Here is a 26072-nt window from a genome sequence, read left to right as displayed (position 1 = left end):
CCCCCTCCCTCCCACCAGGGGACCTAAACATCCAATCATCAGATTACCTTTTACACACACTAATGTTAATTTATACATTTACGTGTAAAATTCAGTATATTCCAATGCAGTGCTGCCACCTGCAGCCCTACATTGCAATATACCCATGATAGGCCTGGTAGCCTCATATAGGTTCAGGCCTATCACCAATAACGAACACCTTCCCCGATCTTAGCGAAGGGAAGATGTTCCAGCCCTGGGAGCGCAGCGCCGCAAAGCCGCTTAAGTAGCCTTAGGCTACTTTCACACTGCCGTTTCAGGGTCCGCCTGTGAGATCCGTTTCAAGGATCAGTTTAGTCCCAATGCATTCTGAATGGATGCACGCCTGGCGGTGCGGAGACATACGGATCCGTCCTGACTTACAATGTAAGTCAATGGGGACGGATCCGTCTACATTGACACAATATTGGTGCAATTGTAAACGGATCCGTCCCCTATTGACTTTCAATGTAAAGTCAGGACGGATCCGTTTGACTTACACTCAGACTTAGACTTTTTTTGACTAAGAGTATGCAGACAGATCCGGATATCCGAACGGATACCAGCGTTTGAATTTATAGGTGCGGATCCGTCTGTGCAGATACCAGACAGATCCGCACCTAGCGCAGGTGTGAAAGTAAGATGCTGTGGTCACAATTGACCACGGAATCTAAGGGGTTAAATGTCTGCAATCGGCGTTAACGCCAATCGCAGACATTAGCTAAATGTGCCTATTGTGTGAAACAGCAGGCACCCAGCGGCTATGGTGACCACCCGTTCCGGAGTGGTGGCCATATTTAAAGATCCGAATAACGAGTTACCTTCAGGAAAAGTTCCCGATAACGGAAACATACAAGAGTGACAGCAGAAAATGACCACCTGGTCTATCTAGACTGCACTTATACCAAAACAGTAATCCAACCCCTACAATACCTCCCCATACACCCGGCCCCTCACACAGATAGTACTTACTTTGTTTCCCGGCACCTCTGCCACTGCATCTCCCCGCCGTGCGGATCAAAACTTCCGGCATCACTGCCTGCTGTTCGGATGCCCCCCCACGCTGGATGTTTTGATCCGCACGATGAGGAGATGTAGCAGCATCCGTGCTGGAACCAGGAGCAATGCAGGTGCCGGGGAGTGAGGTAAGTGCTATCCGTGTGAGGGGCCCGGGCGTATGGGGAGGCATTTTAGTGGTTGGATAACCCCTTTAATAACTGCCTGATCGTTGAGTCGCTATGTGATCATTTGGCTCCGTGCAGATTCGTTCTTTGCCGGCAGCACTTTCCTATTTACACAGGGCGATGATTATTTTATGTGCCGCATGAAAGAGGCGATCAACTAGCAACAAGCATTTGCTCCTTCCCGATGACGACCTGTTCCTCGGCCTGCGCTGAAGGACCGTCTCACTGATTTCTACTGTAATTTAGCTGTCACCCACTGGTACAGTACCACACAAAAGTCAGAAGCCACTGCATCGAGGTCAAATTGTGCAAACCTTGCAACCCAATGCACCTCTGCAGTGACAATGCTCCCACGACTGGCTGCTGCACGGCATCCAAAGGACCGCACTTCAGGAACCGAGACGCTCAACTGGCCTGGCTCATACCAACACTGCAGGCCTTATGCCTCATATTCTGTACCCCCACCAGCCATAAGACTATGCAGCCCTGTTCATCCTATGAGAAGAAGGAGCCAAGAAGGGGTTAAAAGGAAAAAAAATATTATGTTTCTTTTTCCCCTGTGTAATACAGGTCTAGGGTCCGGGGCGGAACTGTCCGTTTATTATGGGATCGGTTTATGGCCTGCATAACACCTGGCCTAAGGTAACAAAAAGCAGCCTTGTGGCGGTGTTTATTTTCATCCACGGCTCCATATGAAGACTGTTTCCATCGGTCCGGCTTCACACGCCATTCCTGCTGCAGTCTAGACCTCAATGTATCTCACATTCCTCACCGCTCTGCTGGAAGTAACACATACAGTACAAATCCCCTCTCTGACCATCGCCAAATAAATCATCCACTTCAGCTGAAAACAATCCCAGAAATTATTCTCTACATAAAGGGAAACAATGTTTATGTGTTTCAAAGTTTAAGTGCAAGAAAAATAAATAAATAAAAATCTCCTATGGGACTACTCAGAATGTAAACAAAAACATAAGGCCGCATTCACTGACAGCAAGCAGAGATCCTGACTATCTTAAGTTGAAATATTGTACAGTGAATTGTCTAGTTGCTAAACTGTTTTGTCAGACAGCAATGTGGATTTAAATGAGAAAATTAGAAAAAACAACAACTTTCTGGTAAAATGTGTAATATGCCAGAAGCAATTATGTTTCATGCCAGGAAAGTCTATACCACCCCCATAGTTGCTCAGCACTTTATTGCATTGCACACTGCTGCCCGTGTAATGATTGGACGTGGTACATTCTGGGTACACGGGTACACGGGCTGCCCCCGAGCTCAGGGTTTATAGTTGCTGTGGAGTTACCCACTAATATAGAGCTTCACCTCAATGTCCTAATGTGAGGATTTGGGTGGTACTCTCTCTCCTTGGTGACAGCACCTCATCAGCGTGGAGGCGGCTTATGACTAGGGATGAGCGAATAGACTTCGGATGAAACATCCAAAGTCGATTCGCATAAAACTGTGTAAAACTCTGTTAGAATACTGAACGGAGCGAGCGAGCTCCGTACATTATTAGAATGTATTGTCTCAGATGAGCCGAAGTTATTACTTCGCAAAGTCTCGGCAAAAAGGTTTTTAACAGTAGAAATTAATTTCAGAAGTTATTAAGTCCCGCGAGACTTCGCAAAGTAATAACTTCGGCTCATAGGAGCCAATACATTCTAATACTGTAAGGAGCGCTCGCTCCGTAAGTATTCTAATGAAGTTTTATGCGAATCGACTTTGGATGTTTCATCCGAAGTCGATTCGCTCATCCCTACTTATCACCCATACATGTTCCTCTGGAATTCTGGGAAGAAAGGGATATAAATGAGCTCTTAACAAGCTCTGCCTCTGATGCCACCAGATGTAAGGCAGCTATCCTATAAGTCAGTGTTCAACCCTTTAACTAGGCCTTGAGACATAACTTGGATAATAAATAAGCCAGCATCTCATCTGCAGACAGCTGTTCCGGGGTGATTGCCCCTCATCAGTGCAGAGCAGAGCAGAGAGTCCTGGCTTGGCTTTGCATGTCATAGTAACTGTGATATTCAAGGGTGGACTGGCTATAGACCCAGAGGCCGATAAGAGCCCTCTTCATTCTCCCTGGCAGGGTCCATAATGATCTGATGTGAATTAACCCCTTCCTGACCAGCGCTGTACTAGTACGGCGCTGGCCTGGTCTTTAAAGATGGCGCCCGCTCCTGCAGAACCCCGCGGCTAATGTCCGCAACCGGTGGTAATGCAGATTGCGGACATTAAACCCCTCAGATGCCATGGTCAATCCTGACCACGGCATCTGAGCGCACAAAACACCGGACTCACGCGCTTCCGGTGATGATCCGGCTCCCCCCGTGTGCATTTCCTATGGAGCCCTTGCTCCATAGGAAACTAGCAATTTTATAATACATTGGGGTCTATGAGAATAGCAATCTAATGATTCCCTATGGGAACTATAAAAAAGTGGAAAAAAAAAAAAAAGTTAAAAAAAAAAAAAATTCAAATCACCACCCTCTTTCTGCACTGATGTGCCCTCTGCACTTTGACTTATCACACCTGGTTCTGACTTTTCCTAAACTCAAAGTGCAGAGGGGCCCAAAGTTGCATAGAAAGCAGAGTCTCTAGGTGTAATGGCAATGCCCCCGTTGCACCTAGATTCTGTTCTGGGCTGTATTTTATTTGGACTGGTAGGTAGGTTTGGTAGTGGGATCTGCCAGTCCGCACCCTTCCAGTACATGTATTTTCTTTAGCTGAGGAGATCACAGGTGAGGCGGGCTGCAATATCAGTGAGGGATAAAACAAACCTCTGTGTATGACTGTGAGAGAGAGGATTTGGAAAAGGAAGCCTACAGAGGCTTTGCGTGGTCTCAGCCATGAGGCTGTGTGAAAGCCTGAGTTTTGGGGGGCCCAGCGACGTCTGAGGAAAGAGGGGTCGCACGGTCAGAATCGGGAGGACTCTTGGAAAATATCTCCCCAATGTACTTGTGTGGTCACAGCCAGGAGGCTGCTGGACCGTATGGCTGAGTAAAGCCAGATCTTACCCTGTGTGTGAACTCCTCTTTAGAGGTGAGTTAGGGAGAAGACCTCTGTATTAGGTAGAGCCCAGACGGGCAGGTGTTTATTTTATTTTATGTTTGTGCTGGTGCTGAAGGGCCAGAATAAAGCACCATGTGGACTTTAACCCCGTTGTCAGAGGGGGAGTCTGTCATCGCTGCCCTGCTTGAGAGAGCGATTCATTACATCAGGTATTTTATTTTTTTCTTCTTTCCTTTTATTCCACTTGTGGAATATACTACTGGAGACAATATTAGGGTCATTACTAGGGGAAGTCCATGCAGCATGATGTAGATTGGGCTGGTTCCGTGCTGGGGCCCACATCTCATCTCCTAAGACACCTGCTCCATATCTTAATTAGAGACAATTGGAGGTGGGGGATAGAACATGGAAGCTATTGATGGCCACAGCCTCTGGGGTAGTATATTGTGCTGCGCTGTGGTATCTGGTTCTGCTGGGGGAAGTATATTGTGCTGTGCTGTGGTATCTGGTTCTGCTGGGACAGCATATTGTGCTGCACTGTGGTATCTGGTTCTGCTGGGACAGCATATTGTGCTGCACTGTGGTATCTGGTTCTGCTGGGGCAGTATATTGTGCTGCGCTGTGGTATCTGGTTCTGCTGGGGCAGTATTTTGTGCTGCACTGTGGTATCCGGTTCTGCTAGGGCAGTATATTGTGCTGCACTGTGGTATCTGGTTCTGCTGGGGCAGTATATTGTGCTGCACTGTGGTATCTGGTTCTGCTGGGGCAGTATATTGTGCTGCACTGTGGCACCTGGTTCTGCTGGGGCAGTATATTGTGCTGCACTGTGGTATCTGGTTCTGCTGGGGCAGTATATTGTGCTGCACTGTGGTATCTGGTTCTGCTGGGGCAGTATATTGTGCTGCACTGTGGTATCTGGTTCTGCTGGGGCAGTATATTGTGCTGCACTGTGGTATCTGGTTCTGCTGGGGCAGTATATTGTGCTGCACTGTGGTATCTGGTTCTGCTAGGGCAGTATATTGTGCTGCACTGTGGTATTCGGTTCTGCTGGGGCAGTATATTGTGCTGCACTGTGGTATCTGGTTCTGCTGGGGCAGTATATTGTGCTGCACTGTGGCACCTGGTTCTGCTGGGGCAGTATATTGTGCTGCACTGTGGCACCTGGTTCTGCTGGGGCAGTATATTGTGCTGCACTGTGGTATCTGGTTCTGCTGGGGCAGTATATTGTGCTGCACTGTGGTATCTGGTTCTGCTGGGGCAGTATATTGTGCAGCACTGTGGTATCTGGTTCTGCTGGGGCAGTATATTGTGCTGCACTGTGGTATCTGGCTCTGCTGGAGCAGTATAATGTGCTGCACTGTGGTACCTGGTTCTGCTGGGGCAGTATATTGTGCTGCACTGTGGTATCTGGTTCTGCTGGGGCAGCATATTGTGCTGCACTGTGGTACCTGGTTCTGCTGGGGCAGTATATTGTGCTGCACTGTGGTATCTGGTTCTGCTGGAGCAGTATATTGTGCTGCACTGTGGTATCTGGTTCTGCTGGGGCAGTATATTGTGCTGCACTGTGGTATCTGGTTCTGCTGGGGCAGTATATTGTGCGGCACTGTGGTATCTGGTTCTGCTGGGGCAGTATATTGTGCTGTACTGTGGCACCTGGTTCTGCTGGGGCAGTATATTGTGCTGCACTGTGGTATCTGGTTCTGCTGGGGCAGTATATTGTGCTGCACTGTGGCACCTGGTTCTGCTGGGGCAGTATATTGTGCTGCACTGTGGTATTTGGTTCTGCTGGGGCAGTATATTGTGCTGCACTGTGGTATTTGGCTCTGCTCGGGCAGTATATTGTGCTGCACTGTGGTATTTGGTTCTGCTGGGGCAGTATATTGTGCTGCACTGTGGTATCTGGTTCTGCTGGGGCAGTATATTGTGCTGCACTGTGGTATCTGGTTCTGCTGGGGCAGTATATTGTGCTGCACTGTGGTATCTGGTTCTGCTGGGGCAGTATATTGTGCTGTACTGTGGCACCTGGTTCTGCTGGGGCAGTATATCGTGCTGCACTGTGGTATCTGGTTCTGCTGGGGCAGTATATTGTGCTGCACTGTGGTATCTGGTTCTGCTGGGGCAGTATTTTGTGCTGTCCTGTGGTATTCGGTTCTGCTGGGGCAGTATATTGTGCTGTACTGTGGCACCTGGTTCTGCTGGGGCAGTATTTTGTATTGACCTATGATATTGCTGATCCTGCCTATTTGTGATAGACCCATCTACTAGTATTGGCCGGTCCCACTTATGATCCCCACCTTTTGTTAATTCGGTCCCGCCTACAAGATGGGGGCCACATTTAGATTTTTTCCAAGACCATTTAAGTTCCTAGTCTGCCCCCGGTAGTATTCATTGACATTAATGGCATATTCTGCCAGTTTAGTTTTTGGGTACCAGACCCAATGTTCCCTGGAAAGTGCTCGGTGTTACCACCCTGTGCGATTCCATACGTCACTACAGTCTTATTACCATAGTCTAGGGTGGGGGTTGTCCTCTATAAACTGAGAGGCGTCTTCAATCCCAACTTTTTCAATTAACGCCCGGCTGTCCCGGAGGGAACGGATTTCAAAGTTTATGATGTAATCCTTGTTAGGGTGCTCCGGATCCTGCATGGGAAGAACATGATTTCGGTTAATCGGGCATAGCGCTGTTTATAATAATGCTTATGTGCATTTACACTCCGCACACACCTTTAACAGTTCATCCAATAGAACAGATTTGATCTCCAAGTCTTCAAAACTGCAGATATATCCGGAAGTCTGAACGGGTTCCTGAAATAAATAACAATAATGAATTAATGAGAAGCAAGAGAAACTGAGGATATATTTCTACATCTATAAGGGTCCATTCACACGTCCTGTTTTTTTTCATCCTGAAAAACGGTCCGTTTTTTGCGGATCCGTTGTTCCTGAAAATGTTTCCGTATGTCATCCGTTTTTTGCGGATCCGCAAAAAACGGGAGCATGTATACATTTCAATAATCAAATAAAGTTGTTTGGATTTCTTTGAAAAAAAATAGAAAAAAAAAAAAAATAAAATAAAATAAAAAAAATTTGTTATGTGTTTCCAGGAACGGAATCCGCAAAAAACGGATGACATACGGAATGACATCCGAATGTCATCCGTTTTTTGCGGATCCATTGACTTTGTATTGTACCAGGATCCGATTTTTCAGGACAAGAATAGGACATGTTTTATATTTAAACGGACATGCGGAACGGAACAACGGAAACGGACAGCACACATTGTGCTGTCCGATTTTTTCCAGGACCCATTGAAAATGAATGGGTCCAGATCTGGTCCTGATCTGTTCCTGAAAAAACGGAACAGATCAGGAAAGAAAAAACGGACGTGTGAATGGACCCTAAGCCAAGCCACGTGGCTTAAAGGGGGCTCGTCAGCTCTCCTGACATGTCCGTTTTAATAAATACTTGCAATCCCTTAAAATTAACAATTCCGGAGCATATGGGTGCTGTTCCTCTGTTATAACTCCTGCAGTACATTGACAACTGGGCGTTATTCCCCCCGTCAATAGGGTTTGTCCCTACACAGTCTGATGGTTGGTTCTGATTTGACTAGGTCACATCCCCTTAAACAATAGAAAGAGTTACGCCCGGTTGTCAGGAGTAACATAAAATACTCAAGAATTGTCCTCTAACATGGAATGGAAGGTCTTACTAACACGTCCTAATGAAGGTAAGTTAGCAGTTGCCTTTTAACCCACTGAAACGCCCCTACTGAAGATAGAATTGACCACAACCTGCGCCCACCTGTGGTCCACGATGCCATTCTATGGAGCCTCCAACCATCTAGACCTGTGATGACTAACCTCCGGCACTCCAGCTGTGGTAAAGCTACGACTCCCAAGATGCACACTTGCTTGGCTGTTCTCAGAACTCCATAGAAATGAATGGAGCATGCTGGGAGTCGTAGTTTCACCACAGCTGGAGTGCCGGAGGTTAGCCATCACTGCTTGTACGTTTGTGGCTTCTCCCATGTAGTTTCCATCATAGAAAGAAATAGTGTGGTACACAGCTCAGCAGCAAGGACGGGGAAGAACTAAAGAACTAATGGTGTAGCCATCTCCGTGTCCTCATAAATCAGGAGTATGGGGTTCCTTGATCTCTGCTTGACCCTCCAGAAAGGAGCAGATGAAGTAAATAGTTGGCCGTTTATGCATCTGATTCTCTCCATTGTAGTTATGAAATACAGGCCAGTAAGCATAACACCCATAATCTATACCGGAGACAGTCACGTGCATGCTTGGTCTTCTCCTCATGTCTGGAGAAATGATTTCTGGATAAGAGGATCTTCCAGAAGGCAGAAGTCAAATCTGCTCCCATCAGGCATTTACTGGGGTTGTGCACCTTTGCGCAGACCTGCGAAGGGAAGCATACATACACCTGCTTCCCAGTACCGGCTCCTTGCTCCTTCGCTCCATGGCCTTGATTGATCCACTGGATGTACACTTCCTGTTTGACTCCGCTGCAGCCAATCTCTGGTTGCAGTAGTGACCTGACCACCTTGCGTCATAACACCACAGGTCATCGCTGGACTGCAACAGCAGTGTCAAACAGAAAACTTACATCCAGGGTGCCCAGGGCGAGCCACAAAGGAGCCAGCGATGGGAGGCAGGTAATTAAGCTTACCTTCGCAGGTCTGCCCAGGAGAGGTGACTTGCCAAACTCACCCCCACCCCAAAGGTGCACAACTCCTTTAAGGCATTCTGACATGCCATAAATGCCTCAGCTAGAAACACTCCTTGACAGTCATTCAATATGACAATGTGGCCCTCTGTTGAGAAAGAAAATGTGCACCTCTGTGTTATACGGAGATGGACTCTGAACTGATTAGCCACGAGAAATCAAGTGACCATGTGCAGAGCGGTTCTCACAATGCCAAAGGGCAGGGTCTGCAGCCAGGTATAGTTCTGTAGACGTGCGATGAGATGTGAATATTTACCTCAGGATCCAAGTTCCTGAACACATACATCCTAGTCTTCTCCATCATGGCAAACAGGTCTGGGTTGTCATTAGCCCACTTCATGTCCCAGACATCCTTGCGCTCAAACTTGAGCTGCTCACCAATGATCTGCTGTCCAGAATCATCTGTGTGCCGAGTCTCCAAGTCCAGAAACATGAGAACCCCGGAAATATCTATAATAGCTAGACGGCTGGAAAGGAGAGGAGAAAGCACTGTCAGTGGATGAAGGCTATACACTAGTAAAGAGGCCATGGTGAAGCTCCTCAGACCACCACCACTGATAGTACTGAAGCTTTATTAATGTTACCTGACTAAAAAAAAGCTAATCCGGGGTACAATCTATGTCCTGGAAAGTGCGTATAGCTGATGTTCAACATATATGCCATAAAAGTATATAGTATTTGCCGCATGACATAGTCACACAAACAGACGAATGTCGGCAGTGTTGAAGAGCACCTACTATAAAGCCCCTCAGCTGTAACAGTGAGCAGCCCCCTGCTACGCTGCAAAGGGTCTTCATGGTAGATGCAAACAAATAGAACCTGAATTCACACTAACAGTAGACACGCATGGAAATGCCACCCAGCAGGTTTTGTAAAAAAAAAAAAAAAAAAAAGTGGAAAAATATAAAAGTTAAAAAGGCTAAAAATCCAACCCAATCAGAGCCCAAGACACAAGACCTACTAAAATAATATCAGCACGTATCCACCAACACTAAATACACCGAAAATCTCTGCCGTCCAGAGTCCAGGAAACTTTTGAGTTGACAAACGCTATGAGGTTGGGGGTGGTTATATATCCAGTAGGTCATCTCCTCACCCCTCCAGTGGGCAGATTTACTTCCTGACAGGTAACAGTTCCTGTATCCCACCCTGGGTTTACAGGAGGGCGCACAGGGGAAAAGATTATAGTATCAGGCTGTGATCGGTAAGAGGGGGGTGATAACATGAAGAGATGTTCCTGTATTCACCCTGAGGACACTGGAGGTTATACAGGGGGTGAAGTGACAGTAATAGGCTACAACTGTTAAGAGGAGCGATAGCCGAAGAAAGTTTTTGTATGTCCTCCATGGGGTGACTGGAGGTTGTACAGGGGGAGAAGTGGCAGAAACAGGCCACAACTGTTAAGAGGGGTGACAACATGAAGAACAGTTTCAGTATGGCCTCCCTAAGGTAAGTGGAGGTGATATGGGGGTGGAGAAATAACTGTAACAGGTAAGGAATGTTAAGAGAGGTGATAACATGAAGAACAGTTCCCCCTTCTCCCCACCAAGTCATTGGAGGTCGTTTAGGGGTTGGATGACGGTAACAGGCTGGGATCTTTCTTAAATAAAGGGAACCCGTCATCAGCTTTATGCTGACCTCACTGAGGGCAGCATAAAGTAGTGACAGAAATGCTGATGTCAGCGGTGTGTCACTCATGAGCTAAACGTAAGTGGTTGCCGAGAACCAGCATCATAATCATTGCAGCCAAGGCCTGGAGAAGAGTCAGATCTACCTGAGAAGAGTCCTGGTTATTCCTAATCTCCTGCTCTCCCCGTCCATCTGCTGATGATGATGATGACTGGCAGTTCTCTCCTAGAGAGAAAGGGAGACAACTCGGTAGAAGACTGTCAGTCATCAGCAGGTGGGCAGGAGAGCAGGAATTCATGAATAACCAGGACTCTACTCAGGTGGCCGGGACTCTTTTCCAGGCCCAGTCTGCAATTATTGTGAGGTTGGTTCTCGGCAACCACTTACTTTTAACTTATAAATGACAGACGGCGGAAATTAACTCACCTGTCTCTACTTTATTCTGCCGTTAGTATGGGCAGCATAAAGGTGATGACAGGTTCCCTTTAAGGATGTAATATAGAGAACGGGGGCACATCAAAAATAGAACAAGAGTGCCGGCACACGGTATGAATGCACAATATGATAAACAAAAAAAGAAAAGAATACCGAGATAATTGCCGCACATCTATAAAAATATCAAATTTATTTAAAGCAACAGACACAACAAAGAATGGATTAAAAACATTGTATACAATGAATCTGGGTCATGTGTACTGAATATAGACACATGTCCCCCTGACTCACCACAGAAACATAAGCATTACCCCACATATGCAAATAAGCGACAGCTTAAAATACATGTAATCCATCAACAATGAAAACATTTTTTGGAAAGCTATAATACTTATCATTTAGTATAGCATGAAGGGGGTATGCATGGTGGTCAGAAAAAGCCCAACGCGTATCGCCAGGCTCTGCTGGCTTCCTCAGGGGTGGTTCCCTTTAAGGATGTCACTTGCATCTTTTCACCCATCAAACCTCTCCCAAGCACACAGACTTCACTCGAGTGCTGACCCCGAGCCTGGAATCATTTACGGTATATTATTCTTGGCTTTAATGGGATCCAAATCTAAAATATTAAAGGCTAAGTTATAGCCCTAATATCCGAGCAATGGCAAGTGTTTAAAGGCATAGTGTAAATGTTAAAGGGAATGTGTCACTGAAATGCCTCCTAATATACTTCAAGACACGGTTGGGTCATTTATTATATTGTTTTATTCAAAGGTGACAACCACTAAAACAACCATTAATCTACTCACAGGAGTTGTCATCTTGTCTCTAACAGACCCTATCAGAGTTATGGGAGCAGAGGAGAGGCCGCAGGGTGTGCGATTCTACCTAACGTCAGTGCACAGCTCAGTGTCCACACCAATGGACCCTGTAATAGGAGACCATAATAACTACCCACTTGATACTCGTTCTACTAGACTCTTGAGTCTGGGGGCGTCAACGAGACAATATATTACAATGGGTTCCATGTATTACATTGGGTAGGCCCCTGCATCTTCCCTAGGAAATCACCCACAGCTGATCACCAGGGCAGAATGCTTTTGAGGAAGGGGGGGTCTCCATGTATGGCATTATGCGCCGCCTGCATTTGCATGGAGCGGGCTGCCGCGGTGAGCCCACTCCATACGCGGCGGGTGCCGGCTGTACCATACAGCAGGCACCCGGCCGCATTTAACCCTTCAGATACCGCGATCAACGCTGATCGCGGCATCTGTCGAGTTAGGCAGAGGGATGCGGCTCTCAAGGGGCTGATAGTTATTACTATAAAAGTTGTAAAAAAAAGTTAAAAAATAATAATATATATATTAAAAGTTTAAATCAATCCCCTTTCCCAATTTTACATCTAAAAAGACATAAACAATAAAAAAATAAACATATTACGTATCGCCACGTCTTTTTAAATTTCCTGTGCGGATAATGTCATAACGAAAAGAAAAAGAAAAACACGCGATTCGACATTTTCTTTTTAGTCATCTTGTCCCCCCCCCCCAAAAAAAAACCTGAATAACAGTAATAAAAAAGTCATACATACTACAAAAATGGTACATTAAAAACGACAATTCGTTACGCAAAAAAGAATCCCTCATACGGCCCTGTGGATGGAAATATAAAAAAGTTCTGGCTGTCAGAATACGGCGATGCAAAGAAAAGTTTGATTTTTTCAAATTTTTTATTTTGAAAGTAATTAAACAAAATAAAAACCATACAAGTTTGGTATCGATGCAATCGTATGGAGCCGCAGAATAAAGACGTGAAAACGATGACGGAATTGTTGTTTTTTTTGTTTTTTTTTTTTTTCATTTTACCCCACAAATATATATACTTTTTTCCTGTTTTCCAATACAAGACATGGTAAATTAAATGACGGCATTAAAAAATATCTTGTCCCGCAAAAATGTGAACGGACAAAAATGCCAAAATGAAAATAGGCCTGGTCTTTAAGGTGTTCATATGTCAGCTTTACCTGGAGTTGCAGTTCATACTCATGTGGTACGCCCGACAGCTCATGCTGTACTTCTGTACGAGGACCATGTTCGGCAGACTGTATCTGTGCACCGTCCCAGACTCGCGAGCCTACACAATATGGAGAGAACACTTACTGGTCGAATAGAAAGACCGATCACAAGGAGATTAATACATTTAGCAAATCACTGTAACCCTTCCATGACCAGGGGGTCTTTAGATGATTAAAGGAAGATCGTTTTATTTATGTAAGACCACCTCTACCGTAGAATGTGACGTAACATCAAACACTTACCACAAATAAGACTCTATCAGATGCTGTTACGGAGCAGATGAGATCTCTTGTTGCCTATTGTTAAAAAAAAAAAATACATTTACAAACTCATCCAATTTAGGAGAATGAGAGGGCGGTCATGGAGACTGAGACATGGGTTTAGTGACTGATCAGAAATAACTACACGGCTCCGTCCATTGTGTAGCGGAAAGCTGGTAACTGCGGCGCTGCTCCTGTTCACTACTGCAGAACAGCTGATCGGCGGGGGTGTGGGGTGCCGGACCCCCGCTGATCAGAAAAATCCTGGAAATTCCTATTAAAGCAGTGCTCCAGTAGTATGACATTTTTTAAACAAGGGCCAGACTGGGTTAAAAAATGGAATTAAAGGGGTTGTCCGGGTTCAGAGCTAAACCTGCACATACCCAGAATTTAACCCAGGCAGCCCCCCTGACAAGAGCATCAGAGCAGTTCATGCTCCCATGCTCCACTTTGCCCTCCACTGATCGCGCAGGGAAAAGGCATTTCCTGGAGTTCCGGTGACGTATTGGGCTCTCCTTCAGGCTGCCAGGTGGAGGCTTCTGCCCAGCAGTGAGCCCGGTGACGTCACCGGCACTGATGGGTGGGCTTTAGCACTGCCCTAGCCTGTAAAATGGCTAGGGCATCACTAAAGCACGCCCATCAGAGCCGGTGACGTAACCGAACACACTGCTGGGTGGAAGCCTCCGCCCAGCAGTGTGTTACAGTAAATAAAAGAGCCCTTGCCCTGCGCAATCCTGCGCAGGGAAAGGGAGAGCATCGGAGCATGAACTGTTCCGATGCTCAAGTCAGGGGGGGCTGCCTGGGTGAAATTATGGGTATGTCCAGGTTCAGCTCTGAACCCGGACAACCCCTTTAAGCATTCCCCCCCCCCCCCACTCAATGTCCCCACTGGTCTCTGTTTTCTGGTCCCGGCTTGACACACATGAAATGTGAGAAGAGCCCACTCAGCCAATCACTGGCTAAGGCAGGTCACCACTGATTGGCCTCCTGCCACTTCCTGTGTGTTGACACAAGACCTGGAAACACATCAGCGACGACCTGGTAGGCCAGGGGTCAGCAACCTTCGGCACTCCAGATGTGGTGAAACTGCAACTCCCAGCATGCACACTTGCTTGGCTGTTCTCAGAACTCCCATAGAAGTGAGTGGAGCATGCTGGGAGTTGTAGTTTCACAACAGCTGGAGTGCCGGAGGTTGCTGATCCCTGTGGTAGGCATTGGAACGCCACACTAGGGAATCGGTGAGGGTCAGCAAAGCTTAAAGGCTATGTACACCTTTCGGGGGAATTTTTTTATTTTTTTATTATTGCATCGTACTCATTTTGAGCTAAAATAATTTTGATCTTTATAAAAAATTTGGAATCCTTTTTTCTGTACAGAGCTGACATGCTCTAGTAAAACCCTTTGGATTTTAAGTCATTTGGGGAGCTGATGGACTCCTTATCTCTGCTCACTGACATCATAAACACTCATTATAGCTCAGGTCTTATCTTACTGATAAGAATGTGGCTTAAATAAGTGTTTATGACCTCTTATTAGTTAACCCATTCTGCTTATTTAAAAAACGGTATCCCGCAGAACACCACAATTAAAAGGGTTGTCCAGGAATAGAAAAACCATGTCTGCTTTCTCCCAAAAACAGCACCACGCCTGTCCAAAGGCTAAATGTGGTATTGCAGATCAGTACCAGTCACTTCAGGGGAATAACAGACACCAGTACTCATTGACTGGTGTAGCGATGCCCTGGAAAGAAAGCAGCCATGTTTTTCTAACCCGGGATGACCCCTTTAAGCTTTCTGTTCATGCAGTTATATCCCTAGCCGCCAACTATACTGATCTCTACTGAAGGCCAAAGAGGAACAGAAGCTAGTGCCTTCCTCTCGCAATGAGGCTTTCTGCAGGATCGGCTGACATCTCATCTGTATGGGAGCCTCCTGTATGCCCCGACATCTGCCTTTAGGATCAGGGATGTTGAATTTCAACATGCCCACCTTTTGGTAACACAGGAGATATGCCAGAGGAGAAGTACAGAAGCATGGCATGTCAACCTTGTGGCTGAAGGAACTCTTATATTTTAACATTGCTCACCGCCAGAGCTTTATTGAAGTCCATAATCCCTTCTCCAGTTCCAGACGGGGCTTCATCAATGTGAAACATCCTGTAAGACACAGAAAGTGAACAAACTCTCCAGGACCCTTCTACGCTGATTACACAGAGCCATGATCCTGATCGTTACCGTTCTCTACCCTCTTTTCTGGTCCGCAGCAGCTGATTTATCTCCATTGCGGTCAGCTTCTTTGACACTCGATATTGCCAGACGTAAAAGGCCTCCTTAGATGCCGCGATGACGTGGGTTTTTGTCATGGTGACGAACATGGGTACTGTAGAAAGAGAACAATTATATGTAAGTCTGCATCAAGCTGCATCAGTAATTAACTATAAGAGGATTATGTCCTCTGTTTCCCAATGCTCATAGTGATATAATAGTTTATAGATATATATATATAGACCTGTCAGAAAATAAGATGCCATGGCACAAAGGAGTCGCACACCTCTGTAAAGTGCTCCAGCCTCGTCTCAGGCCGGTGACGTCACGACAATATCGGTCACGTGGCCTATTTCAGCATTGTCCTATTCAAGTGAACGGGACTGAGCTGCAATACCAATCAGGGCCACTATACAATGTATGGCGTTGTGCTTGGTATAGAACGAGGAGGTCACAACACTTGTGCAAGTGCTGAAGCCCCTACAAAGAGCTGACTGGAGTAGGACCCCTACCAATCCGATATTGATGGCCTATCCTTAGGATAGATCATCAATATATATTCTAGAAAATCCCACCATTCGGAGTCTGCGGAAAGCTGAGTGAGAGCACTTAACCTCTTAACAATCCATTACAAATATATACGTCATAGGAGGGGGGTGGGGGGCATGTATGGATTGGGATCACAAGGTATAATACAGCCAGCACCTGGACATAATGACAGAGTTCGGAGATAACTCTGATTCCAATCATTCCTCAGATGCTGCAGTTAGACAGTAGGGGGGGGCTCCCTCTGTCCTCTGACTGGAGCTCCCACAGTGAAAACAAGGTTCTAATTGGCTGCTATTGTAGCCTTGGGGCTTGTAAACACTCCACTAGCCATGATAGGAAGCCTGAGACACAGCTTGAAAGACAGCCTGTAAAAATCCCATAGACTGCAGTAGCATTCTACCGCAGTCTATGGTACAAGCAATCAGAAGATGACATTCAAATGTGTTTAAAAATATTTAAGAACTATTTTACATATAAAAATAAAAAATAAACATAGTAGACAGCTCCATGTCTAATAAATGTTTAAATTAAAGATCTAAAAATATTTATTGTGCACAAAATGGAAAAGAAAAATAACATCAGACAATGTGCTGTTTTTTGGCCATCTTGCCCCACCAAAAAAATCAGAATAAAAAAGTGATGAAAAAGTAGTATGTGTCCAAAATGGTACCAATAAAAACGACAGCCCGCCCTGCAAACAACAAGCCCTCACACAACTCTATTGTCGGAAATACAAAAAAAAAGTTATGACTGGCCAAACTTACAAAGAGCCCAAGCCCGCCTCTTCAATGAGCCCAGTACCTCCCCCATGCACTCCTAACTTCCTGCGACAGCACCGTAGCATTACTTATATAGGCCAGAGATTGGTGACAGAATCTATCACCAGCCACCTCCCTATCCAACTGCTTCCATAGATACATCGCTGTGGTTCACCTGATAAAAACGCTGTTTTTCTTTTGTTGATCCGAGGCTCCGTTACCCAAGTTATGATACTTTTTCTTATTAGACAAATTGCCTTTGGTGCAATAAGGGCGTTACCGTTGCTCTTGTTGCACCCAAGTTCAGCTCCTTTCTGTGGCCAGCCCCTCCCTTGCTGCTTTGCCACTACCTGACCCTGTCAATCAAAGCAGCCAGGGAGGAGCTGGCCACACAAATAAGCGGAGCCTGGGTGCAACAATAGTAATGCTGGCGCCTTTGTTGCACTAAAGGCCTAATTTGCATATTAAGAAAAAGTATCATAACTCTGGAACACAGCCTCCGATCAACAAAAGAAAAACAGCGTTTTAATCAGCGATGTGTCTGTACAAACAGCTGGATAGGGAGGTGGCTGGTGACAGATTCCCTTTAAGGGGTTATTGATACAGCATTAACTGCAATGACATATTCTTACCCCTGTTAGGCTGGCATGATTATAAACAGCTCATACCAAAAAATAATAATAATGATAATATCAACACAGCAGTAAAAAACTGAGATGTGTGAGATGCGGCAGATTTATGGGTTTATACGCGCACATTAATGATCCATAGATGTGTCTGTATTCCTCGGGCTGTGGAGGCTTCTTGGAGCAGCTTCAGAAGGAGTTTTACAGGCGGAGGATAAAATAGACAAACGCTGTAGATTTGGCAGCTCTTAAGGCGGAGCTATGAAAGGTCCGTCTGTTGGATGTAACAGAAGAACTGACGATCGGAGGTCATACTGCTGCGGAAAGCGACCGATTTAAAAGGTCCAGATTCTCACCAGAGCATTGCCGGATATTATGTAATAAAGTAGCACCTAGTGAAACAAGCCGGCGATTTATTTTATGTTCTGCTCCATGAAGCCCTCGGGTAAATGTTATGTAATGGACTATGATGTCTTCCATAAGGGAACCATACGTATTACTGTGCGCAGCCCCAGCGCCAGGCACAATAACCCTGTACAACACACCAAAGAGCGCTAGCCTTTTACTAATAGCTACGAACAGAGTAACACACTATTAAACATACAGTAAATGATAAATGCAGCAAAGCTGAGTGTGTCAGCTAGCACAACTCATGGCGATATTATGATGTGGATTTACATAGGACTGCAGGTAAACTTACTGTGTAAGATATGACATCAATATACTGTAGTACCGCTACTTACAGTAACAGCGCATGCATGAGAACTCACAAGGTCTCGAGTTACTGGCGGCCATTTTCATTTGGCTTTCATTTCGATTTTAAGTGCCAATCCGGGTTTTGGCAGCACCTGGCTGTCCTTAAATAGGCAGCTGGGCTCAGAAGCCATGTCTCTGTGTTGGGATCTGGGAGCCTTGTGTCTGGATGAAGGCTTGCTACCTGTTTGACGTGAAGACAGGTTGATGCTGTAATGCTCAAGGACTCTTTGAGGCAGAATTGCCACATGGTGTGAATTACCACCAATACCGCAAGGTGACTTTTTGCCTGTTTATGACTGCTTGTTTTGTCACTTGCCTAAAGTGTGAATAAAATACTGAACTGTTTGAGCCAAAGAAGTTGTTTTTGCCTCTATACTGTGTCCGCTTATCCTGTCTACCAGAGCGAAACCCCACAATTGGTGGAGGATGCGGGCAAAAGCAGTGAGGCTGGCGTGAACACCGATATTTTTTTATTTCTGCATTTTTCAGGCATGGTTGTATGTCGTACATTAAACCAGCTGTATTACAATCAGTGCCCCACGACAAAATGGAGGCTGTTGTGAAGGCCCTCATGGAGGATAATCTGCAGCAGCGAGAGACAAACCTGCAGCAATGCGAGGCTAATAAGCAGCAGCAGGAGACTAACCAGTTGCTGCTACAACACATTATGGCTTTGCAGACAGCAGGAGCAACCCTGAGCGTCCACGATGCCCGGAAAGCAGTCCGTGCCGCGATTCCTAAGATGACCCCTGCAGACGACATCGAAACCTACCTGCGATGTACGAGAAAGTGTCCATCAGGGAAAAGCTACCCCGTGACCAGTGGGCTGAGGTCGTCGCTCTATCCCTGGCATCCGATTCCCAGTTGGTGTATTTCGACTTGCTGAACGATCAAACGGCCGACTACCAGAAAGTCAAGGGTGAGATTCTGGTGAGACTGGGGGTGAATGTGTTGGTCCGGGCCCAGCGGGTGCATCAGTGGGGGTTCAACCCGGCTGAGCCTGGAAGACCCTGTATTATAACTTACTTCACCTCTTTGAAAAATGGCTACAGCCTGACGTGCCGATTATTAGCCAATATGTTCTGGAGGGCTTTGCCATACCCTCTCCAGCACTGGATCGGTCAGGTGTCTCCTGGCAATGCCCTTGAGATGGTGGACCTGGTGGAATGCTATGAAGCTACCAGAAATCTAAAGGAGGGTTCTGGCGGTCGGCAAACCCCGGAAATCTCCACCCCAGGCCCGGAGATTTGAGGCGATAAAACCCGCCTGGGATGTACCCACGGCAGACCTGGCTCTGATAGTCTGCTGGCGGTGTCAGAAGCCTGGCCATGTAAGGGCTGACTGTCCCCAACGGGTTGAGCCCATGGACACTAACTATGGCTACCGTCAATCGCTATATGCCAGGAGGCTGTGTGCCACAGGTACCCCAGAGTCTCTAGATCATTTGTGCCAGGTGGAAGTAGGAGACACACCGGTGGAGGCTCTGCTGGACTCAGGGAGTCTGGTGACCCTAGTAAGGGCTACCCTGGTGCGGTCCACTGAGTATACTGGCCGGAAAGTCGGGGTGATGTGCATCCACGGAGACTTAAAAGACTACCCCACTACGCTGGTGTCTCTAACCACTGTGGCTGGTAGATGGACCCACGAGGTGGCTGTCGCCACAAATCTACATTATTTGTGGCTTCCCGGCACTGTGGCCTGCTACGAGAGTGACTGATACCCATGAGACAGGGGTAACCCTAGCAGAGTGGCCCGACTCAGGGGGGAGACCAGAACCCTGGGAACCTGAGACCGAAGGGCCAGCGGTAGAGGTGACCGCCACTTCAGTGGAAGAGGGGGAGACAACCCCGCTAAGTGTGATGGTGGGAGGCGTAGAGGACTTGCCGTCGGGTCCCGAATTGGCAGACCTCAATGTCTCCGGGGATAATTTTGGTACTGCCCAACGTCGGGACCCAACCCTATCCCGAGCCTGGGAAAATGTGTTAATAGTAGATGGTAAACTACAACAACCTGGGGCAGAGTCAGTGTTTCCCAGTTTTGTGGTTCATCAGGATTTGTTGTATCGGGTAAACCAACTACGAGGTGAGCCTATTGAACAGTTGGTGGTCCCCAAGGCTTATCGCAAGCTCTAGCCCACCAACACGTTCTCGGGGGTCACCTGGGGTTGCAGAAAACTCAGGATCGTATTCTAAAGCGGTTTTACTGGCCCAGCATATTCAAAGAAGTGGAAGAGTTTTGTAAGTCTTGCCCGTCCTGCCAGATAACTAGCCTCCAGCCACATTTCCGTAGTCCACTAGTACCTCTCCCGATTATCGAAGTACCATTTGACCGAATAGCTATGGACCTCATGGGCTCAGTACCGAAGTCCGCCAGAGGGCATCAACACCTCTTAGTCATCGTAGACTACGCCACTCGGTACCCAGAGGCGGTGCCACTGTGACATACCTCGGCCAAACTCATAGCTAAGGAGTAAATGGAGATGTTTTCCCGAGTAGGACTACCTAAAGAGGTTCTGACCGACCAAGGGACCCCTTTTATGTCCAAGGTGATGAGGGAACTCTGTAAGTTGCTGCACATAAAACAACTACGGACGTCCTTTACCAGCCGTAAACGGGCGGTCTGATAGAACGGTTTAACCAAACATAAAAAAATATGTTGAAAAAGGTAGTGTCTAAAGATGGGAAGGACTGGGACCTCCTTCTGCCCTATCTCCTGTTCACAGTGCGAGAGGTACCCCAGGCCTCTCCTGGGTTCTCGCCCTTCGAACTGCTATATGGCAGACACCCTTGCGGTCTCTTGGACAAGGCCAAAGAGGCGTGGGAACAACAACCCACTCCACATGAAAGTGTCATTGAGTACGTTACCCAGATGCAAGATCGAATAGAGACAGTGTTGCCTCTTGTTAGGTCAGCGAGCCCAGAGTCGGGTTTATAATTGGCAGGGTTTTGGTTCTGGAGCCGACCGTGGACAGTAAGTTTCTGGCTAGGTGGCAGGGGCCCTACGAGGTACTCGAGAAAATTGGAGATGTAAACTACAAGGTACACCAGCCAGGGCGGTGAAAGCCGGAGCAGGCTTACCATGTGAATTTACGCAAACCATTGAAAGATAGGGAAACCTGTACAGGAGACAGCCCGCGGCTGGGTTTTCTAGGAGAAGAGGTACCGGCCCCTCTGTCTGATGCAAGAGAGGCGGCTGCCAGAGTAAAAATTGCTGACAGCCTCTCCTCTAAACAGACTCAGGAGGCCAGGGAGTTCGTCAGTCGGAACACGGATGTGTTCTCGGACCTCCTTGGATGCACTTTCATAATCCAGCATGACATTGTCACTGAGCCTCAGGCAAAAGTCCGATTAAAACCATACCGGGTACCCGAGGCTCGGCGACAAGCCATATCGGAGGAGGTGCAGCTAATGTTGCAGCTAGACGTCACTGAGGAGTCAAAAAGTTAGTAGGCCAGTCCTATAGTATTGATACCCAAGGAGGACAGGATGTTGCGGTTTTGTAACGACTTTTGAAAACTTAATGAGGTTTCCAAGTTCGATGCGTATCCCATGCCCTGGGTGAATGACCTCATCGAGAGGATAGGACAAGCCCAGTATTTTTCTGTTTGGACCTCACGAAAGGGTACTGGCAGGTGCCCTTAACGGAGGCTGCCAAAGAGAAAACTGCCTTTGTCACACCTGAGGGGCTGTATCAATATAAGGTCTTACCCTTTGGTCTGCATGGCGCCCCCACCACTTTTCAGCAACTAATGGACATTGTACTTCGTCCACATCGTCGGTACGCTTCGGCTTACCTGGACGATATTGTCATCCACAGTACTAACAGTGAAAGTCACCTACCCAAAGTGCAGGCTACCTGTTTGCCATTAAAACAGGTTGGTGGTGCTATGGTCAAGGGCTCTTTGAGGCAGAATTGCCGCATGGTGTGAAGGTGACTTTTTGCTTGTTTATGACTGCTTGTTTTGTCACTTATATATATAAATATCACCGGAATATTTAGATGGGTTTGCAAAAATTTCATAACAATCACTATCACAGAATTACTGAATTCTCTTAAAACATAACTTTTACTAGCATTAATTTAGAAAATAGCCCCATAACAAAAATAAATAACAATTCGGCTTGTGCCAATAGATAATAATGTGGAAGAGCCCCACTTTATCTTGGATATGATGATCCCAAATATATTAAGCAAAATATTATGACTTACAGTTTTGAAGACAGCTGATTGTCACACCAGATAATAGAGAAGTAAGGTCAGGGCTGTGGTGGAGGGGGGAACTTAACCCTAAATTGACCCTCACACTACCCCTGCCCCGAAAGGAGCAACCCCACTTCTCGGTAGCTAAGCCCTCAACTGTCACCTGGTTTAGCCCTGTAGGCAAGTAAGGTATATTCGTCCCTCGTCCCGACGCGTTTCCCCTGTCAGTAAAGGCTGGTTCATCAGGGGATCAAAGATGAGGTAAAGCACCGACATAATAGAAGTCTATGGGCTGCAAAACGGATCCGTCCTGTTATGCAGGAGAGTCCTCTCCTGCATAATGGAAACGGGACGGATCAGTTATGTAGGCCATAGACTTCCATTATGACAGAATGAATAAATACCTCTAAAGACATTCCGTTATGCATTCCGTCATAGAATCCAGTCCGTGGTAAAGCAATTCTGCTTTTACCACCAAACGAAGCGTGAATGAATTTCATAACATAAAATTCACTCATCTCTAATTATAATAATAAAGCATTTAGAAAATGTTAAAGGGACCTGTCACCACGAAAATGCAGTGCAGTCTGCAGGCGACAGGTTATAGAGCAGGAGGAGCTGAGCACTGATATACAGTTTTATGGGAAAAGATTCAGTTTTAACTTATAATTTATACATTGAAAAGATATGGGCACCTTCGGGGCGATGTTTATTTATGATTGCATTTTAAGCATTTTGGGCTAAAAAGGACTTTTTGATTGGTCTTTATTAAGTATATTCTGCTTTTTTTTTTAGAAACAGAGGTTAAAATTCAGGCTACTTTAACACTAGCGTTTTAAATTCTGCTATTGAGATCCGTCATAGGGTCTCTATAGCGGATGAAAACGCTTCAGTTTTGTCCTCATTCATTGCCTGCAGCGTTTTTCTGTCCGCGATGTGGTGCAGAGCAAGCCGTCATGAACGGATCCGTCCCCATTGACTTACATTGTGTGCCAGGACGGATCAGTTTTCTCTGACACAATAGAAAACGGAGCCTTCCCCTATAGACCGTCAATGGTGTTCATGACGGATCCGTTCATGGCTATATAAGACATAGAGTTGTTGCAATACCAAATTTTTGATTCGGTTTCGATACCATGAAAAAGTATTGCGATACTCGATACCATTCGATACCACGCGAAAAAAATAAACAAAAAAAGCCACGTGCATTCCTCATTATTAAAAATGGCGAATCGCGCAGTTTTTATTTTATTTTTTCTGTTCCGGCATTCACCACCTAGATTTTTTTTTATATTTTAATAGTTTGGACTTTTCTGACGTGGCGATGTAATATGTTTATTATTTATATATTTTATATGTGAAATTGGGAAAAGGGGGTGATTTATACTTCATATTTTAGTGTTTTGGTTTTTTTTTTACACTTTTTATTTAATAACTATTTCCCCCCTTAGGGGCTAGAACCTGGGATCTTTCATCCCTTTTCCTATTCAGCCTGACAGATCTCTATCAGGGTGAATAGGACTTCACACTGTCCCTGCTGCACTTTGCCTTGTGCACACAGCATCAGGGATGTTACCATGGCAACCAGGGCTTCAGTAGCATCCTGGCTGCCATGGTAACCAATCGGAGCCCCAGGCTTACACAGCTGGGGCTCCGATCAGAAGCTGCCACTGCACCACCAATGAGGGGGAGGGGAGAGGTCCCTGTGGCCACTGCCACCAATGATTTTAATACTGGGGGGTTGAGAGGGGCCGGCACACTGTGCCACCAATGATTTTAATGGGATGGGGGGGCACACTGCACCACCAATGATAATTACCCCTTTATACAGGAGGCGGGTACTGGCAGATCAGCGGCAGTTAACTGCCGCTGATCGCAGCTCCCTGTCAAGGGCAGGGTGCCGGCAATGCGATTCTGCTGCCGGCACCCGCCTCCTGTATGTGTTAAAGACTGACTACTGTATATGAGTCCAGACTTTCACTATCAGGCCACACAGAGCGGCGCCCAGCGATGTCTCAGCACTCACTATTAGTCCTGGGCGCCGTTCTGTTCGCCCGCAGTGCCCCATTACTGTCTCCTCTCCTGCTCCACATGCTGCTCATTACTATCGGAGCGATGGGAGGAGACATCAGCTTCACTAGTGGGCGTTCCTTCTCCCTGGCTGTAGCGCTGTCCAATCGCAGCGCAGGGAAAAGGAACGCCCACTAGTGAAGCTGATGTCTCCTCCCATCGCTCCGATAGTAATCAGCAGCATGTGGAGCAGGAGAGGAGACAGTAATGGGGCACTGCGGGCGAACGGAGCGGCGCCCAGGACTAATGGTGAGTGCTGGGACATCGCTGGGCGCCGCTCTGTGTGGAAATAATCCTATCATTGGTGGCGCAGTGCACCCGCCCCTCTCTTCTCATTGCCGCCCCTCCTCCGCCCCTCTCTTCTCATTGCCGCCCCTCCTCCGCCCCTCTCTTCTCATTGCCGCCCCTCCTCCGCCCCTCTCTTCTCATTGGTGGCAGCGGCGGCGGCAGCAGCACAGGGGGGAGGGAGGACAGCTTCCTTCTCCCCGTGCTGCTGAGAGAACATGAGCGCGCCGATAGCAGCGCGCTCATGTTCAGAGATACTAGACTGCGCAGAAGCGCAGCCCAGTATCGAAAAAACGGAAATCCCGGTATCGTATCGATACCGGGACAAAAGTATCGATTGGGTATCGAAATTTCGATACCCGCAACAACCCTAATAAGACATAATACAACCGGATCCGTTCATGACGGATGCATGCGGTTGTATTATTGTAACTGAAGCGTTTTTGCAGATCCATGACGGATCCGCAAAAAACGCTAGTATAAAAGTAGCCTCAGTCTGTTTGAAGAGTATTATAAGGCTGATCTCTGATCTCCTTACCTCATAAACACTCATTTAAAGCTACTTTCACACTGGCAATTTGTCTTTCCGTTTCTGAGATCCATTCAGGGCTCTCACAAGCGGCCCAAAACGGATCAGTTTTGCCCTAATGCATTCTGAATGGAAAAGGATCCGCTCAGAATGCATCAGTTTGCCTCCATTTTGCCTCCATTCCGTTTTGGAGACGGACACCAAAACACTGCTTGCAGAGTTTTGGTGTCCGTCTGATGAAACTGAGCAAAACTGACACACAATGTAAGTCAATGGGGACGGATCCGTTTTTAATTCACAATCTGGCACAATAGAAAACGGATCCGCCCTGTATTGACTTTAAATGGTGTTGGGAGACGGATCCGTCTTGGCTATGTTAAAGATAATACAAACTGATCCGTTCTGAACGGATGCAGACGGTTGTATTATCTGAACGGATCCGTCTGTGCAGATTCATGACGTATTGGTTATGAGGATGGGAGTTTAGAGATAAGTCTTCACTATGCAAACACATTTTTAACTCCTGTATCTAAAAAATAAATAAATAAAATAAAATAATTATTTGAGCCCAAAACGAGTAAAATGCAATCATAAAAAAATTGCCTTCAGATTTCGCCTTGTTCTGGACTTTGAAGTCCAAGAGGCGGTCCTATCAGTGATTGACAGCCTTCCCCCTAT

General features: G+C 46.6%; 1 protein-coding gene across 1 annotated transcript in view; it reads right to left on the bottom strand.

Annotated features, from left to right (window-relative positions):
• WDR35 (WD repeat domain 35) overlaps nucleotides 1-26072 on the bottom strand; it is an 85696-nt gene that overhangs the window by 27454 nt on the left and 32170 nt on the right. The window contains exons 14-20 of the mRNA XM_044289620.1: nucleotides 15592-15736; nucleotides 15444-15513; nucleotides 13341-13394; nucleotides 13047-13156; nucleotides 9219-9429; nucleotides 6947-7027; nucleotides 6726-6862 (exon numbers count right to left, since the gene is read on the bottom strand). Of these exons, the coding sequence (XP_044145555.1) occupies nucleotides 6726-6862; nucleotides 6947-7027; nucleotides 9219-9429; nucleotides 13047-13156; nucleotides 13341-13394; nucleotides 15444-15513; nucleotides 15592-15736 (808 nt within the window). The remainder of the gene's footprint in view (nucleotides 1-6725; nucleotides 6863-6946; nucleotides 7028-9218; nucleotides 9430-13046; nucleotides 13157-13340; nucleotides 13395-15443; nucleotides 15514-15591; nucleotides 15737-26072) is intronic.

This window comes from Bufo gargarizans, chromosome 4, assembly GCF_014858855.1.
Source record: "Bufo gargarizans isolate SCDJY-AF-19 chromosome 4, ASM1485885v1, whole genome shotgun sequence".
Classification (NCBI taxonomy): domain Eukaryota; kingdom Metazoa; phylum Chordata; class Amphibia; order Anura; family Bufonidae; genus Bufo; species Bufo gargarizans.
This window is presented reverse-complemented; position numbering and strand designations above follow the sequence as displayed.